Source organism: Drosophila suzukii, chromosome 3 (assembly GCF_043229965.1).
Source record: "Drosophila suzukii chromosome 3, CBGP_Dsuzu_IsoJpt1.0, whole genome shotgun sequence".
NCBI lineage: Eukaryota > Metazoa > Arthropoda > Insecta > Diptera > Drosophilidae > Drosophila > Drosophila suzukii.
In genome coordinates, this window is record NC_092082.1 from 3886827 (window position 1) to 3904159 (window position 17333).

The following is a 17333-nucleotide window of genomic DNA, read 5'->3' on the forward strand; positions in this document are numbered from 1 at the left end:
CCACACTGCCTCCCCAGAAAACCTATCGATAAGTGCGTGACCAACTGAGACGCCCACCACTACATGCAGCCAATAAGAAACAACAACAACTACGTGCGTGAAAATTAGTTAAGTTTTTATGAAAAAAACTTAGTTAAGTGACTTTTAGAGGGCCACTGAGCTATCCATATGCTGCGGGGGAGTGCGGGGCAAAGGGCTTTTATCAGCAGGACAGGCCAAAAAGGTCCAGAAGCGTGAATTTTGCGAAAGTGAAAACGGGTGCTGTGTGTGTGTGTCGCAAACGGAACGGAAAACGGTGCCAAAAACGCAAGAAAAAGCTGCGAAAGCGGTGTAAAGCGAACGGGACGATAAAGCAGCAGGTGTAGCCAAGCGCGTGCATCAGAGATATAGCCAAGTTATCTGTGGTTTCAGCCGATTTGCCAGCGAAACATTGACCAACACCCACACACGCACTCCGCTCAACTCTTGTGTACACACATACACACATTTATTTTGCGTAGTGCGGCGCTTGAAAAGCAGTTTTCCATACATACATCTACATCACATCGTCTCCACATCCGTCAACCCACTCCACCCACACATGTCCTACATGATGGCCAAAACGCTGGAGGAGCAGAGCCTGCGGGAGTGCGAGCACTACATCCAGACCCATGGCATCCAGCGGGTCCTCAAGGACTGCATCGTCCAGCTGTGCGTCTGCAGACCCGAGAACCCCGTGCAGTTCCTGCGCCAGTACTTCCAGAAACTAGAAAGGGTGAGTTTACACTTATGTATCATATCCTAACCCAATATACTGATAATTGATAGTACTGTAGTGTATGAAATTCCGTATCCATACGACCCGTATGACTTATTTTGGTTTTTAAAGTCAAAGAAATCATAGGGTAACATTTCCAGTATTCATTTTACATGATATAATGCTAAAAATATGGTCTAAAATGTATCTATGAAAAACCAGTTGATCACGAGTTCATTATGGAACTTAAGAAAATCCTCCCAATTAATATAGTTTGCACAGTATTGCCTTATGGTTTACCATTACCCAAAGAAAAAACACTTTTTTCGATCAGACTACACCTTTATTGTCCGAAACTACATTTGCTTGATGTAATGGCCTTGAGAATTCGAACTTGGGCCTTCCTGGCACGAGAACCACGTTCCTCGGTTCTGTTAAAGCTCCCTAGCGGGGGGAATCACTGGGGCTCCGTTATCTCGAGGTCCTGGTTCCCTGGAGGTTATCCAACTTCAATGATTCCAGCACTGCCAACAAGCATTCTTAATTTTTGGTCTGATCTCTGGTCTTAGAAAGATGGCCTAAAGGGGGGGAGGGGCAAAGGGGGGGAGGCGTATGGACCTATTATTACATAGGGCACCTCTGCTTGGGCTTGGAGCACCTTGGCTTGGGCTTGGGGCACCTCGGCCTGGCTTTGGCACAAGCAGGCTTGCACTTGGGCTTGGGACATGCAGCCCTGCTCCTGGGCCTCGGTTTGGCGCAACTCTTCATGCGCTTCGGTTTGGCGCAACTCTTCATGCGCTTCGGTTTGGCACAACTTTTCCTGGGTTTACAGCACCTGGGCGCCCGCTTTTTGTGACAAACATTATCGCTACCGCCGGTAACGTTGCGGCCACCAAAGAAATTGTCCCTGGGAGCATCGTCTTCATATTCCATATTCTCGCCATCACCGCATTTTAGCTTCAACAGTTCAGCTGGGTTCTGTGGAAAGAAATAGTTAGCTTCAGTCTTCAAGCGCGAATTCTTAAGCATCTTTGAGGTTTGATCACTAAAGATATGCAGACAGAAACGGATAACTTACCGCGCAGTATTCGCATCGGTGGCGAAAGGACATATCGGCCCATCGCTCTCTAGCTCCCAGCACCAACCCCTCACATGTGTAAAAATCGCCATAGCGCTTTATATAATCTCTCAGAAAATTAATGTAGCCTGAAGAAGTATCATCACCCTGTGCAGCCAATATATCCTCGTAGCCATCGAAGTTGGTATTATCCTCAGACTTGATCGAATAGACATCGCCGATCGTTTCCTCAGACGTTCTAACTGGCTTCGAGCTTCCAACGCCCATCTCACTACCATTCAATTCCAAAGTGCTCATTTTGTTACGTATCTTTGGGCAAGAAAAATAATCGGAATTTGAATTAATCACGCGAAAATTTTAGAGAAAAATTTAAGAATGTTGTATGAAACTGATAGTACAGAATTTGATCAGGTTTTTTTTTGTAAGAAATAGTTGTGTTTCGTAGGAAAGTAGAATACAAACTGAATGTATCTTGGCCCTAGCTCGACAATCTGAAATTTCGCTTTGAATGAAGGGTCTCCCGTTGCTGCGATTGTAGTCTATTGGGACTATTTTGGAATACAAATTTTAGATCTTAGTAACCATAATTCCTCTACTGTGATTGTAGTCTATTAAAACTATTTCGGAATACATGTTTAAGATCTGAGTAGCCATGATCCAATACTTTTCAAGCCAATGCAATCCAAACTACAAGTGTTTTTCGAAGAAACACATAATATACACATATATCATTAAAAATCCGTACATTTTGAGTTCAAGGGTGCACTTTTAGTTGCATACTTTTGGACACCTATAAAGTTTATTAAAAACCCTAGCACTTTCCGGTTTTTTTTCCGAAACTTTACATGTTTCCTAAGGATATGGAAAGTGTGGAAATAGGGCATTTAATTTATCATGTTTGATTGAGTTCGCATTCGAGGTTTTCAACCCCTCGAAAGCAACAAGCGTCCCTTGACCATTTGGTTGCCGCTTAAACGAAAATCAATACAACCTGTGGGCTATTTTTGAGCGGAGTGTTAAATAAAACTCAATTTTCAAAACCCACATGCTTGAAATGTGGGGAACTCGTTCGGAGGACTGCATCGCATCCTCTCTGTGGGCCGGGAAGCTTTCAAGTTTGTTTTGGGTGGCTGGTTGCAGCGAAAGCTTGCAACGCTGCAATGTAAATAGAACAGCGCACCTGTGGAGGCGGTGTCCAGTTCCCCCAACCACCAATAAAGCCACATTCTACCACCCATTCTCTCTGGACTTTTGAGTTTGGATGTGGGTGCGAAAGTGAATGTGAGCGCGCCTCTCTGGGGCACGTTGCCTGTTGAATGCCGGACTCGCTGTCAGTTGGATTAGCATCCTGGCGCCGTGCAGAAGCATCCTGCGTGGTCCTCCTCGTTGACTCACTTTTTTCTATGCCCCCGCGCACAATGGGCAACCAGTTGAGTGTGAATAGCATCCAGGATGCGGTCATCGATCGTTTCCGCTCGGTGGCTCTGACCACCGATGCCAACGGCGCCATGCGCATCCGTTCGTTTTCGGAGGGCGTTGTGACCACCGCCCATCACCATCATCATCAGCAGGAGCAGAATCAGCAGCTAAACCAGAGTCCCCATTGCAGTGGACGTGGTGGTCGCATCCTGCGCGAAAGCAGCATCGACGGCGGAGTGGCCATGTTCGATGCCCTGCTGCGCGATGATCATGAGCACCGGCTCAGCTTGGATGCAGTGCATCGGATGCGGCATGTCCGCACATCCTGCACTACGATTCCCGAGGAGGATGCCGTCAGTGATCGCAGCCTGCAGTTGCATCTCTCAACGCTCGCCCGCGAGCGGGAAAACGAACGTGAGCGTGAACGGGAGCGGGAACGGGAGGTAAGTTGGAAAGTTGTGAAATGCAGAAAAGCGGAAAACTGTTTGCGGTTAGCGGGTACCGGGTAACGGGTATCGGTTAACAAGTGACTTGCAATTTCGTGCGGAAAAGCTTTTGGCGGAAAATATTCAAAGTGTGGGAGTGTGCGCATGGGAAAAGCTTTGATTCCATTTTGCGTTGGTGTGTTTCGCTGATTCGGTTTGTTACTGCAAATTATGATGTCGTTAGTTGTGGCGAAAATAAAAACAAGGAGGCAAATATGGTATGGATGTAGAGAAACTTGATACCCTATAAAAAATTTTGGAAAAAATAAATATTATCTTTAAAAGTAGCGATTTTTTTTGCAAATCCTTTGCTAAGCTGCCGAAAAGATTACTATAAAAAAGGAAAACATTTTTTCCTTGATATATTGAAGCATTTTTAACTTCCGGTATTGTAAAAGTTAAAAAAAATAAAAATAACATTTTGAGTTATGTTATTAATAATTTAATTGTTTGGTTTAAGTTCTGTAATTTGAACACATTAAAAAGTGCTTATGTGGTATATAATATTGAACAAATCTATATGTAGTATTGCCAATAACAAGTGCTTAGGTTGTTTATAATAATTATCAAATAATTATGGAGTTATTAGGAATAAAACTGCAGATTTTCCAACCTTAAAATTAAGTTAAAAATTGGAATGAAAATATAGCTTATAATGAATTAATCAATCCTAATTAATGATAGTCCCAGAAGAAGGGTACTCCATGTTGTTACCTTCCCTAGCGGTAGCTTTTTGCCAGTAAATGTCGAGTTTGCACTTGAAACTCGAAGGGAACGCCAACGAAATCACTGCTGCTTTTGCCTTTTGGCACTTTGGGTCCTTTTCTCCTGCGAAAGCTTTTCCTTCCGCTGCGTCACAACTGTACGTGTGTGTGGGTGGGTGTGCGAAAAACTTTACTTTTTGGCCATCCGTACACGTACATGTATATGTGTACGGAGGAAACCTTTCTCCTTTGTGCGTGTGCGTGTTGGTGAAGGTCATCCTGTCGTCGTCGAGATTGTATTTGTGTGTCTGTGGCTGCGAGAGTTTGCTTTCGTCCTTTCTGCTGCCTCAGTCACTTTTTGGCCACCGTCAGCTGCCCATCGTCGTCCCTTTCACTTTTTGCCAGTTTTCGCCAGTTTAACTGCTCAATTTACTATTTACCATTTACCATTTCACCTCGTTTGCGGTCCGTTCTGCCTGATTGATGGCCACGCGATTTCCGGCGCAGCGATCATCGAATTGTCCGGTTTTACGGTCGTGTTAATGCCGCTTTTACGGCTGTCATCATTCCGTCCGGTGCTGTTTCTCGCCGGCCTCTGATTAACAACCGAATCGTGCCAAAAACTACGCCGGATACTTTGTCGCCAGCCGACTTTGTCCGTCCGCCGAATAGGGCCATAAAATCCAAATAAAAACAAACAACAATCAATTGCTGGCCAAACGAGGGCAGGAAAAGTGACAAACCGGAAGTAAAAGGGAAAGAAAGTTGACCAGCGAAATGGTGGGTAAACTGTCAAGTGTTAAATACGGTTAACAGGGTAAATAATTTGCATTGTCACCGGTTTTTTATACCTGTCTAAGGGACTTACTTGACTTGATTTAATGGCGCCTTTTTTGTAGATAAAAAAAATATGTGGCTTATTTTAATCCTATTGCTAAAATCGACGCCTGTGTACCCCTATTTTTTTAGTTTATTAGGTATTTGTTTTAAAAAAAAGAATCTGCAAAACTTCCTTATACGCATTTCTAAATTTATATTAAAAATTGACGAAAGCTACCTTAAATATTTACCCATCCTAACAAATAACTTTAAAACTGAGCAAAACGATCTTTATATAAGAGAGTATTTTGTTTTTATATTTGGAAATAAATGAATGCCTTTCCTCTAATTCATTTTAACAGCATTGTGTTTAAAATCCAAATAAATTAAATGATGTGTGCTTTAATTCTATCTGTTTTCGGCAGCCAGGACGCAAAAGCATTTGCCATTATAATTTTAAGTGGCTGTTAACTGGTGAACAATGCAGATGCCAAAATGGTCCCATGAAATCTGACCTTGAATTAAATTGTTATTTTTATTAGGAATAATTTCCTTTTTATGCTTTCGCATCGCACGGAAACAATTTCTGTGATATTTTTAAGTGAAGCCGAAGAAAGTGATTTATGTTTGGATACCGGGGGGATTATGCTTGATACTCTGGATATTGAAATTTGGCACAAAAGCTTTGCTTATTTTCGTCCTGCCATCGAACTTTGTGAATAATTGGGTAGCATGGAGGTAATATAATCACCGCTGCAGAAAACCTTTCTCCACCTCCAGCTGCTCTTCTTTCGCATAAATAAATTATCGTTTATTTTACGCTTGAGTTGGGGTCGTCATTTATCGGGAATCGAAACTTTTGTGTAAATAATACGAACAGAAAAATATATAAAAGACACTGCGACCATTGTGTTTGTGGAAAAGTTTCTGGCAAAATGCGTATCCGTATCTGCCGGATGCGGCGAACTTTTGTGTGTTTACCGATCCATTAAAGCGGCTTATAAACGCAGTTCCTCCACCGGCTGTCCATGAATAATTTGGCTAATAAAAAGGGCTCCAAGTCGACGAGCAACAGTTGCCAAATTAAAAATTCCCCACAGTACCTTTTAGGAAAACCTGAAAACCCTTTGTCCCACTGACGTCATTGGGTTACATTGAAGGATTCGGCTGTCAATTTGCTGGATGGGCGACCGTTCGTTGACAGCTGTGACGACGATTGTGGCGTGTCCTTTTTCGCAGGACATCAAATGGGCAGCTGGATAACCCATGGATAACCCAATATCGAGCAGGGTGTATACCAACCTTTCGTGTGTCCCCAAAAATAATGTTTATGCAGGCCAACGCTAACAAAAGGGATTTTTTGCCCAGCATAACTGATGGTGGTGCCTTTCCAGGGGGCGTGGCAAAAACAAAAAGTTCACTGAATTGGAAATTTTGCTGAACCCACTTTCGAGGCGCCGGAAAAGCGGATGGGGGGCGAATGGAAAAGCGGATGCAGCACGGTTATTTTATACGGGTCTTTTCAGCCATAAAGTGGGAAAATTTAAAGCGAGAGCAAAGCACACGAGAGTGCGAAAGAGAAGGATATTTTCTGCGTCAAGTAGGGCGCAAAATTTTAATTAATTCGATTATAAAACGCAGTCACACACACACACCTGGTGGGTGAAAGTGAGGAGGGGAAAAGAGCAACAGGAAGCGAGCAGACAAAAAGCTTTTCCGCATTTTAGTGCAGCTATTTCCTAGTCCCGCATCCTGTTCACATGCAGAATTTCTCCGCTCCCTGGAAACTTTACCCGTTGACAAAGTGAATCCAAGTGTGAGGCGATAGAAAGTTATGGCCAATGTTTTGCTTGGCCCACATTTAATGAGTTCTGCTTGGTGTCCTGAAAGGAATTTAAATTGCCAACGCGCCACAACGGAAAATGGAAAAGGCAACTGGAGAGAGTTCTAAAGGTCCCCATTATACATAATTAATTTCTTTAGAGCGAAAAATTACTTAAAAGACATTGTCATCTATGTATTTACATATACATTTTTATTAAAGGAATTCTTATATTAATAGGAGGGGAGTAAAATAATATTCTTAGAGGAATTGTAAGAAGATGTTACGTTTTCTTTTTGAAATATTTATTTTACACCAGTTAGGGTACACTTCGTTCTCAATTTTTAGTGGGGTAGTAAATGAAGCTCAATTGATTTGATTTTTAACAATGCATATTTCGACATTCGGAATTTCCTACAAATAATAATTCTCCTAAACAACTGACTCATATACTAATTCTGATACATTTCAATTTCCCCAACGAATGAAAGAAAACTCAGGGGAATATAAAAATGTCATGCAATTGTCTTTTTGATAGACATTTTAATTTAAAAGACAACCAGCTAGGAAGAGAATATCTTCTGACTCACCAGATACATAGATACAATTTGAAATGCCTCGAAATGAGAATGGAAATCAGCTCTCCCAGTGGACTCGGAGGAAGATGCAGCCAGTTGTCGTCGGCACTAGACTCTCTTGAGTGGTTTTTCTCCTCCAGGCGCTGCACAAATTGGCACACTTAACCTGTCGTGTCACCTGCATTGCCTCAAGGTTCCTCCACTGCCTCCCCCCAGAGCCACCCACACATAGGTAATCCCAACTAGGCGACATCGAGGGTTCTTAGCCTCTCGGACCCCTCGAGTTCTCATCGCCTAACGAGAGCATCCCATGGCTTCAAGTGCCTAAATCTGTGCCCTTGCCTTTGCACATTGCGTATACGCCATGTGGCAGCCAGACATTAAATCTGCTGATCTACAAATACCGAAATCATAAAGGTTAATGTAATTGTTATTGACAATTTATCAAAGTGAGTGCCAGTGAATTTGCTTGTTTATTTAATGGGCTCACGAAACTATAAATCGCCAGTGTAGCAAATCAAATTTGTTTTCACCGCTGCCTTGGGGAAATATATATGTTTTTAAAAGCCGCCTACAATCTTTGGATTTCTTTTTGTTTTTCATTTCGCGATTTTTTCTTGTCTTCTTGTCACTGCCGCTCAAATTGATTTGTGTTGTGTACACTGCGAGACATGAGAGACTGAGAATCCCCTCCAATTCTCCCATATGTACTACCATATTTCAGCAGATATCTCTCTTGGCCGCATAATTTGTGGCGGCCATTAGCTGCTCTTTGTAGTTTGTATTTGCTCTGTACGATTTCCATTTGCCGGATTGTTCTTTTGATATTTTTGTGGACTTGTGGTGACTTTTACTTTCTTCCAAGTCGTTTGCTCTGGGACGATTTGTGGCTGCACTGGCAGAAATGAAAGTAATTTAACACATAAATAAAGTAAAAAGTTAAAAAATATTAGATTTAAATGTTGTATATTTCTGAATCTTTTAAAGTATGAGAAAATATTTTAAGTGCATTGCAATAATTACAAATCGAATTTTTTTTGTTTAAAGTTTATTTGGCATTGAAATTTTGCAATGTCATATTCGATTTTAATTAATCCTCTTTTTGTTGCTCATTACACCTACCTCTATTATTGTTTACTTTTATTTTTTATAACTTTGCTCTTTTCGCTAACCTTCATTTATACATTGAGAAAAATAGTGTACCCTTTGTTAAATCTATATATTTTACATATTTTCATAGACATTCAAAAAATATTAGCAGTTAGCAGATAAATAATAATAATATTGCTGACCTATTTTTATTGAACTGAATTTTAGATGAATTTTTTGTTTTTTTTAGATACTTTAATGAATAGGCTTTACATGTTGTTAAACCTTTTTCTAATACTTTCACTCTTAATACAATATTGTGTCTTTTGAAATTAATATAATTACAATTTTTTTTAGGATTTAAAAAATAGTTTTGACTAATTTTATATAAAAAGGGAAATTTTAAAAAAGTTTGAACATTTTTTTCTGTGTAATTACACATTAGGGCTACTGGCCAGCATATCTTTGATCTGTTAGCCGCTTAAAAACCTACCACAAACCGCAAAATGGTCGGCAATCCACCAGCCCTATACCACATAACGGTATCGCCGACCCACCCAACCACACACACACACTGACACACACACACACATGTGAGGGCAACTAGTGTGGAAAGATGAAGCCACAGTCGCTGCCTCTGCCGACGTCGGCGCAGCGCCTCTGCCAGCGCCGACTGCGACGTCGACGTCGATTGTCGCAAGTTGAACGCGAATTTCGAATTGAGTTTTCAGTTTGTGTCGCGCCTCCGTTTTGTAAATACGCGAAAAAAAGACATTCGCTGAATCGAAAGTCGCGACTGCTGCAACAAAAACAACAGCTTACAACAACTAAATAATTAAAACGGAAACAGCGGGTAGACAAACACACGTAAAAAACACAAAAAACAGAAAAAACAAGAACCATTTGAGCCAGAAGAACAAGAACACTGTGTGTTCCTTGGCAATTGGATTAATTAAGCAATTATAAATGGCAGGAAAAACAGCAGAAAAGCGAAGGAGCAAAGTGAACAAAATTAAATTGGACACTGGCGGGAAAATTTAATCAAATATTTATGTGTATAATGCGGGGGTCTAGTGACGCACGAACTCATAAATATATTTTTAGGATTTCTTTTTTATATAATTTTATATCTCATAGCCGTTGTTGCTCATTTATGCCAATTAAATTCGCTGCGATTTCTTTTAATAGCCCATATAGCGTAAATATCAATCATACGCAGTGGGGAACAATCTTAAATTGAGTTAATTTTAATTTTTTTAAATATTCCTTAAATAAAACTTAAGCTCTTATATTCGAATTTAAAAAAAACCTAAAAACCAGAAATGTATTTTATTTTTTAAATATGTTTTGAAATTTAAATATAAATCATACGCAGTGATAGCCAAATTTTCTTTTACTTTGTCTTTTTGTTTTTACATTTTGATTTGTTCGAAATTAAAAAAAAATTTAACATAGCTGTTCCTAGAATTTTTGAACTTTTAAATGACCCGACGGCCAAAAAACATTGTTTATACGCATTAGGGCCCCATTTTTTTTTCGTAGCCCTTACATTTTTAAATTTTTTAAGTGGCTTACTTATTTGAAAGTCTGTTTTTTGGCAAACCGAAAGTATTTCCATTTTACCGAAAATTGTTTCAGAACTGTTCGCAGCTTTTTGAATATTTATTTTTATCAATCTTTGACATTGGATTTGTCATTGCTGCTGGCGGCTGTTTTTGCTCGCCTGTCCACGCCGCGTATACGTAATATTTTTATAATATATTTCTGTCCGCTCTTGTTTTTTTTGCCTTTCTGCTGTTGTTTTTCTTGTCAGCAAAGCAACATTATTACAAATCCGAGAGTGAAAATCTTTGAGATCTTCTACAGAAAATCCCACGTCGCGCGTTTTTCAACTACTGTTTGTTGTTTGTTTTTCTGTGTCCATATTAGAAGCGAGACGTTTTCACAATTTGTTGCACATAAGTAGCACAAGCACCAACACACGGATAACTAAAGAACAAAAACTCACACACAGATACACACAGGCACACACCACAGCACACACACACACTCACACTAGCACCAACACAGGAGAAACATGTCTAAGGTTTGCCATAAATAAATGAGTCTGTTTAGTGGCTGTCATAGTTTGTAGACCATAAGTCTAGTTTGTACGTCTATTCAATAAGCGCTCATTCATCAACAGAAAAAAAAACAAAAAAAAAATACAGAAATAATAGAAAAAACACCCTCATAGAGGTAAATATTTAGTATTCCGTTGCACAATTGTGTGCATTCGCTTTTGCTTTTTACCGCGGACTTGTCCCCCACAGAAGTCGACGCCTCCGCTAGTTTTTGTTCATGCTCATTGGATGCAACAATGCCGCCATGTTTATTGTATCCACTACATGGCATACGTATGTTCTCTGGGTCCTACTATATGTTCTGGTCCTACCTCACAGCATGTGGCCCTATTTGTCGCCTCATCAGAGTTTTATTGTCGCTCTGGTAATTCTTTTTCTTTTTCACCCCCCGCTACGAGATCTTTTCAGCCAGATAAGAGCAATAAAACTAGTTTTTAAAACCTCCTTTATTCTTATATAGTGCCAATAAACTTTTAATGTACTATTATATAAAACAAATTGGCAGGAAAAACACATTACAATTATTTACATCATCTGGAAAATGGAATTTAAAATAATATTTTCGTACACCATTAGCTGTTTAAGTGTGACATATTTGAATATAGAAACAATTGTACAATTGAAAACATTTTTCGGAATTCCTCTATTCCCATATGTGAATAATCATGAAAATATTTATGGGTCATTCGTTAGTTTGAGGAACGTATTCCTATACTATAGGTTTCCCTTGTTATTGTCGGCATAGTATAATCATTTTGTATACCTTATTTTGAATGTCTTATTTCTGATTATTCACTTAGTTGGCTTGATTAAAGGAATATTCTAGTTTAAAGAAAGCTTTTTCTATTGGTAATTTTTACCTTTTTAAAGATACTAAAGTTTCTTAAAACATAAAATAAAGCATTTTTCTAATGTTTGTTAAGATACACCTTGTTAACAGCTCTGTTGGCAGCCCTACTAGATTGTTAAACATAATTGATTTCGTAATAGGTGAAAATGTGGGGTAATTAGTCTTCATTACCGAACCGTCACCACAACTTGGCCCACCCTTCGCACAGGGCCCCACCTTGTCCCGCCAATTGTCGTCATCTAATCAAGACCTGCATTTGTCATGATTCCCATAAATGTTGTTCGCTGTTTTATTAGCGAGCTCGTTGATAAGGCGGGACTGGTGACAAGACTCCACTTTAAAGTCAGGGCCCCTGAACGTGGAAGGCGAACGTATAACCGAATGAACGACTGAGCGAACACCATCCAATCAGGCGGGGCGGGACCGCAAAGTCAGCCCATCCGGGCGGGGATTGGATTCAATTTGCAATGCGAAATCGATTTCCGTTTAATATGACACAGGGAACGTCACCAAAAGCTGAGAGCCGCGCAGCTCCGCCCGGGAAAATCGCGAGGAAAATCGGGGGGTCAAAGGGTGAGATGAGAGTGGTTGGTTTATGGGTGGGCCGGAGGGTTGGTCGTGGGTTGCTGGCTGTTGGTTGTCGGGTGCTTCATGGCCATGTCCATGGCCAGGGCCAGGGCCATAAGTCGACTGGGCGCCGACTCCGCGTCTGCACAAAGGTCACGGTCACATCGCTGCCACACGCGCCTCTCCAAGTGCCGGGTTCTGGGTACTGGGCTCTCGGATCTCCGTTCTCCGTTCTGGGCCCTGTCCCTGACTAAATGGCCATAAACAAAGTTGCAAACTTTTGCAAATGCAAAACGAGGGGGGGGGGGGATGTTTTGATACTGCCACCCAGTAAGCTGACTGCATGATAAACTAGAGTATGCAATTTACATACTTGGCAGCTATGAACTCGGCTTATTGGGAATTATTCATTCAACTTTGCAGTCCATAAAGTCTATGGTTAATGCACATATTATATTACTGCTTTAATAGTATAAATATTTACTGATCTATCACAGAAATCTTTAAAGAGAGTTAGCTATCCAAAATTCCTAAGTTATATTTTTTAAAGGATAAATAGTTAGAATTTAGGATTCCTTGTTCTTTTAAAAAGATATATATCATACACTTTCAAATTATAAATTATGGATTATAGAGATTATAGGTGTTATTTCACTTGGCGTTTTTGCATGCATCCATAAAAAATATATAGTCCAGTAACTAGAGATACAAATTCGTTTCACCATCTTTTAAATATGTTATACTTTTATATTTTGTTTTTTAATTCTAAAAAATAATCTAGAATTTTATAGCTCCTTCACCGAATAGGCCTGACTTTACTCTGCTTAATTAACAGCCATTTGTATGCCAAACGCTGATGCTTTTGGGCGGCAGCACTCGATTATCTTCTGTTTTGACACCTGACTTCAGGTTCCTTCAGCTGACTGGCAGCCACCCAAGAGCTCCGTCAATCGATGGAGGCGACATTCGGAACCGGGGGAATTCATTGAGTAGTTCGCTATCGTCATCTACAATCCATGATCGGCTGGCAAATTGCTTGGCTCACCAATTGATTGTGGTTCTTTGTTTTTATTTTCCCATTCTTTTTTTCGCCCACCGCCTTGTTTACCCTATTCCTGCGTACTTGAGGCGATTTTTGGCTTGCTATAATACACAATTGTTTAGACAATAAAAATTAATGAGCAGCGTCGTTCATTTGAAGTTCTTTGCGGGGCACGACTATGTTTATGGCTGACTGGTAAAGTAATTTCGTTGAAGAGGTTGCGGTCGGTTTGGAAGAATCAAATCATGTGCAATTATTTATATGTTAAGTGTGATCTTGGTTTCTTGATTGAAATATGTTTAGGCCATGAAGAATATTCGGGTAATACCCTAGGTTTTTGGAAACTATATTTAAGAATAAATAAATGTTCTTTAGCTACGAATGATTTCAGGTGTTCAAGAACATCAGATTTTATAGCCATGAGCATTATTAGACTAGCAAAATAATCAACATTAAATTTAATCCAGATAATGTATGTTTTGGCTACCCAAAATGCTTGTTAAATAAATATTATAGGCTTGTTTTGCTTAATAGTTCTCAATCTAGAAAGCCCCCATGCATCACATCTATTAGTTTTGATATTCAACATCACATTTAATCCAGATACTGTCCGTTTTGGCTACCCAAAATGCTGGCTGTCTGCGAGATATCTTCAAGTGGACCAGCCTATTTATAGGGCACTGATCCTAACGCATTTCAATTGCTGCCATAACCGCCACTTGCAGTCACGTTGAGTGACAATTTAATGCAACTTAATCGGCATCTTGGGGCAGCTGGCCATTTCTGCTCGACTGGTTTGACGTCACGATGGGAAACGGACTGCAATTGGACAGCTGGACAGTGCAGCTTTTGGGTGGGAGTAGCTCGGGATTTGCATAGGGACGCCCGAGGCATCGGAATGCGCAGCAAAAGTCAGGATGTAAAGCTCTTTAGCTCCCCGTTTCGGCTCTTTTGATTCCCGACGCGGTAATGGAGCTTATGAGTGGCGGATGTGGGCGGGTGGAGCTTTCCCGGGTGCGACGCATCTCCGGAAAAATGCACAAAATGCTGCAGAAAACAACCACTGGTTGCAGTTCCCATAGATCCATTGAGAGTGACGCACATTAATCTGGCTATTAGACGCAGCTTGAAAGTCAACTCCCACAGCGATTCAATCATTCCTGTTTCCAAAGTTCCAAAAAGTAAGGGGAGGGGAAATATTAACCTTTAACCTTCAACATATTACATTTATACCCTTATATTTGTAATTGGTCTACAAAGTATGCAACATCATATTTGTCTTTACTTAGAGACTCCGATAAAATGATAAACCCCTAAGATAATGAACCGTGATTTGTGTGCCATAAGCCAAACCCAAAATACTCATCATATTGGTTATTTTTATCATTCCCAGGAACAAGTCAAACTGGATGCCAGTAGACAGGTAATCAGCCCCGACGACTGCGAAGATCTCAGCCCGATGCCACAGACAGCTGCTCCACCGGTTCGCCGGCGCGGTGGAATCTCCGCCGAGCCCGTCACCGAGGAGGATGCCGCCAACTATGTGAAAAAGGTGGTGCCCAAGGACTACAAGACAATGAACGCCCTCTCCAAGGCGATTGCCAAGAATGTCCTCTTCGCCCACTTGGATGAGAGCGAGCGATCCGATATATTCGATGCCATGTTCCCCGTGAATCACATTGCCGGCGAGAATATCATCCAGCAGGGCGACGAGGGCGATAATTTCTACGTGATCGATGTGGGCGAGGTCGATGTGAGTATCTTATGGAGGTTTATTTTGTGTTTTTGATTTTTAATTAATTTATTAAACTATATTTAAGGTCTTTGTCAACTCCGAACTGGTGACCACCATTAGCGAGGGCGGCAGCTTTGGCGAACTGGCCCTCATCTACGGCACTCCACGCGCCGCCACCGTGCGGGCCAAAACCGATGTGAAGCTGTGGGGCATCGACCGCGACTCCTACCGCCGCATACTGATGGGCTCGACCATCCGCAAGCGCAAGATGTACGAGGAGTTCTTGTCGCGCGTCTCCATTCTGGAGAGCCTGGACAAATGGGAGCGTCTGACAGTGGCCGATTCCCTGGAGACATGCTCTTTCGATGATGGCGAGACGATTGTCAAGCAAGGCGCCGCTGGCGATGATTTCTACATAATCCTCGAGGGATGTGCGGTTGTTCTCCAGCAGCGTTCCGAGGTGAGTGACCGAGATTAGAGCTGTCACACCTGGGTAGATAGTAATCAAATCTTGTATCTTATCAGCAGGGCGAGGAACCCGCCGAGGTGGGCCGTCTCGGTAGCAGCGATTACTTTGGCGAGATTGCTCTGCTTTTGGACCGACCACGGGCGGCGACCGTCGTGGCCCGCGGGCCGCTCAAGTGCGTCAAACTGGACCGGGCGAGGTGAGTGGGGTGAATCGGTGGAAGCAGCTTTTTAAGCTGGGGAAAATTAAGAAGTTATCTTGTCAATGGCTGGCCTTAAAAAAGCAGCGATTTTACTTAGGGAAAAAGTTCTAGCTCTTGACTCCAATATTTATTAGGTACTATTTTATTTTAGCCTCTAAACTATAGAATCTAAAAGCTTTTGGAAACAAAAGAAAATGTATCTTCATTACTTTTTGTAAGGGGATGTTTAGTATATGTGAATTTTAATATATATGTATAAGTAATGATCGTGAAGAGGTAGAATGTTAAAGTAAATATAAAGTATTTAGATTTACCATTAGATGTACCATTAATTGGTACTTAAGAATACTACGAATTGTTATAAGTCCGTCAGAAATAGCCACCCTCCAAAATTTGTGTACTATTTCAAAACGTTTATATTAAAACTTAAATTTTTTGTTACAGATTCGAACGAGTTTTGGGACCCTGCGCCGACATACTCAAACGCAACATCACGCAGTATAACAGTTTTGTCTCGTTGTCCGTTTAAGTCAGCAACAACGACAACAACCACTACAACAAATCAACAACAAGGAGAAAGCAGAAAGCAGAGCGGCAGCAGAACAACAACCGACAAAACAAACAAAACAACAACGCAGCGAACGTCAAAATCAACAATTGAAGACGATGAGAAATAGGTGGATAGAAATTGAAAAAACAACAAACGCTCAGCAGCATAAACAAGAAACCGAAAACTATATAAGTGTGTAAAGTTAATTGCCACAAAGCCATGGAGTTCCCGATTCTGGCCGAGATTCAGAATGCGCGGGTGGGGCTGAGGGCCAAAAAAATGTTAATTATCTGATTCTGTATGTTGTGCTGAAGTTACATAATTGTGTATGTGTGTGTCTCTGTGCAAAGGTTGCGGCGGCATGTTCCCCACCCCGCAACCCCCGATTTCGGAGATATTTTTCCCCAGGCTTTATATCTATATATTTCTCTCAACTTCTATCAAGTTCTTTGGCTCTTTTTCGAAAAAACAGAAACAGAAACCTCTTTGTATAACTTATGGAACATGCTGCCTCCCCCCAAAAAAAAACGTTTCATCAAATATCCAACAGACATCTGAATGTTTTTTAACACAAAAAAATAAAGAAGATGAATATATGTGTAATAAATAAAATCATACAAAAATGGCAACACACACAGGCACAAAACACAGACACACGAACTCACACACTCTCATACGAGGCATGAAGTCATGGAAAAATAGGAAAGGAATGAGAAAATTGTATTTCGCTTGTTTGATTCGTTATTTTGTGTCTAGAACAAAAACACAAAGGCAGCAATTAATTAACCATTTTAATTTTAATTTTAGTAAATTATATTTAAACGTAAACGCGTAGCACATGAAGTCAGCGAGTCAGAAACTATTTAATTAAATATTAAAATCATTGAGAGTTTCGTGATTTTTCCACATGTTTCTTGTTTCTTCATCGAACGGTGTTTCGTAATCTTAACCTAGTTTTATGATTTCTTTAATGACTAATTTAAGCTTGAGCACAGCGAATGCCTGGTTTGAACTGTTATACAAGAGGTATTCCAGTTTTGGAATTGTTTTTTAGAAAATGTTTTCTGG

General features: G+C 40.8%; 2 protein-coding genes across 9 annotated transcripts; one reads left to right on the forward strand and one right to left on the reverse strand.

Annotated features, from left to right (window-relative positions):
- Window positions 1-68: 68 nt before the first annotated feature.
- On the forward strand, window positions 69-17173 carry Pka-R1 (protein kinase, cAMP-dependent, regulatory subunit type 1). Of its 8 annotated transcripts, none has more exons than XM_036815196.3 (6): window positions 9458-9583; window positions 10660-10816; window positions 14706-15065; window positions 15133-15507; window positions 15573-15712; window positions 16160-17173. In XM_036815196.3, the coding sequence occupies exons 2-6, from the start codon at window positions 10808-10810 to the stop codon at window positions 16242-16244; spliced, it is 969 nt and encodes a 322-aa protein (XP_036671091.1). In that variant the 5' UTR covers window positions 9458-9583; window positions 10660-10807; the 3' UTR covers window positions 16245-17173. The 8 variants fall into 8 exon arrangements, with proteins under 8 accessions (XP_016933865.1, XP_016933866.1, XP_016933863.1 ...); XM_070996002.1 differs by having other exon boundaries at window positions 9472-9583; window positions 10597-10816; XM_065864620.2 differs by having other exon boundaries at window positions 9476-9597.
- On the reverse strand, window positions 1058-7677 carry Mst77F (Male-specific transcript 77F). The gene is made up of 3 exons (XM_017078384.4): window positions 7654-7677; window positions 1815-2123; window positions 1058-1714 (listed from the first exon to the last, which is right to left on the reverse strand). Exons 1-3 carry the CDS (start codon window positions 7660-7662, stop codon window positions 1361-1363), a joined length of 672 nt encoding a protein of 223 aa, XP_016933873.2. The 5' UTR covers window positions 7663-7677; the 3' UTR covers window positions 1058-1360.
- Window positions 17174-17333: the final 160 nt, after the last annotated feature.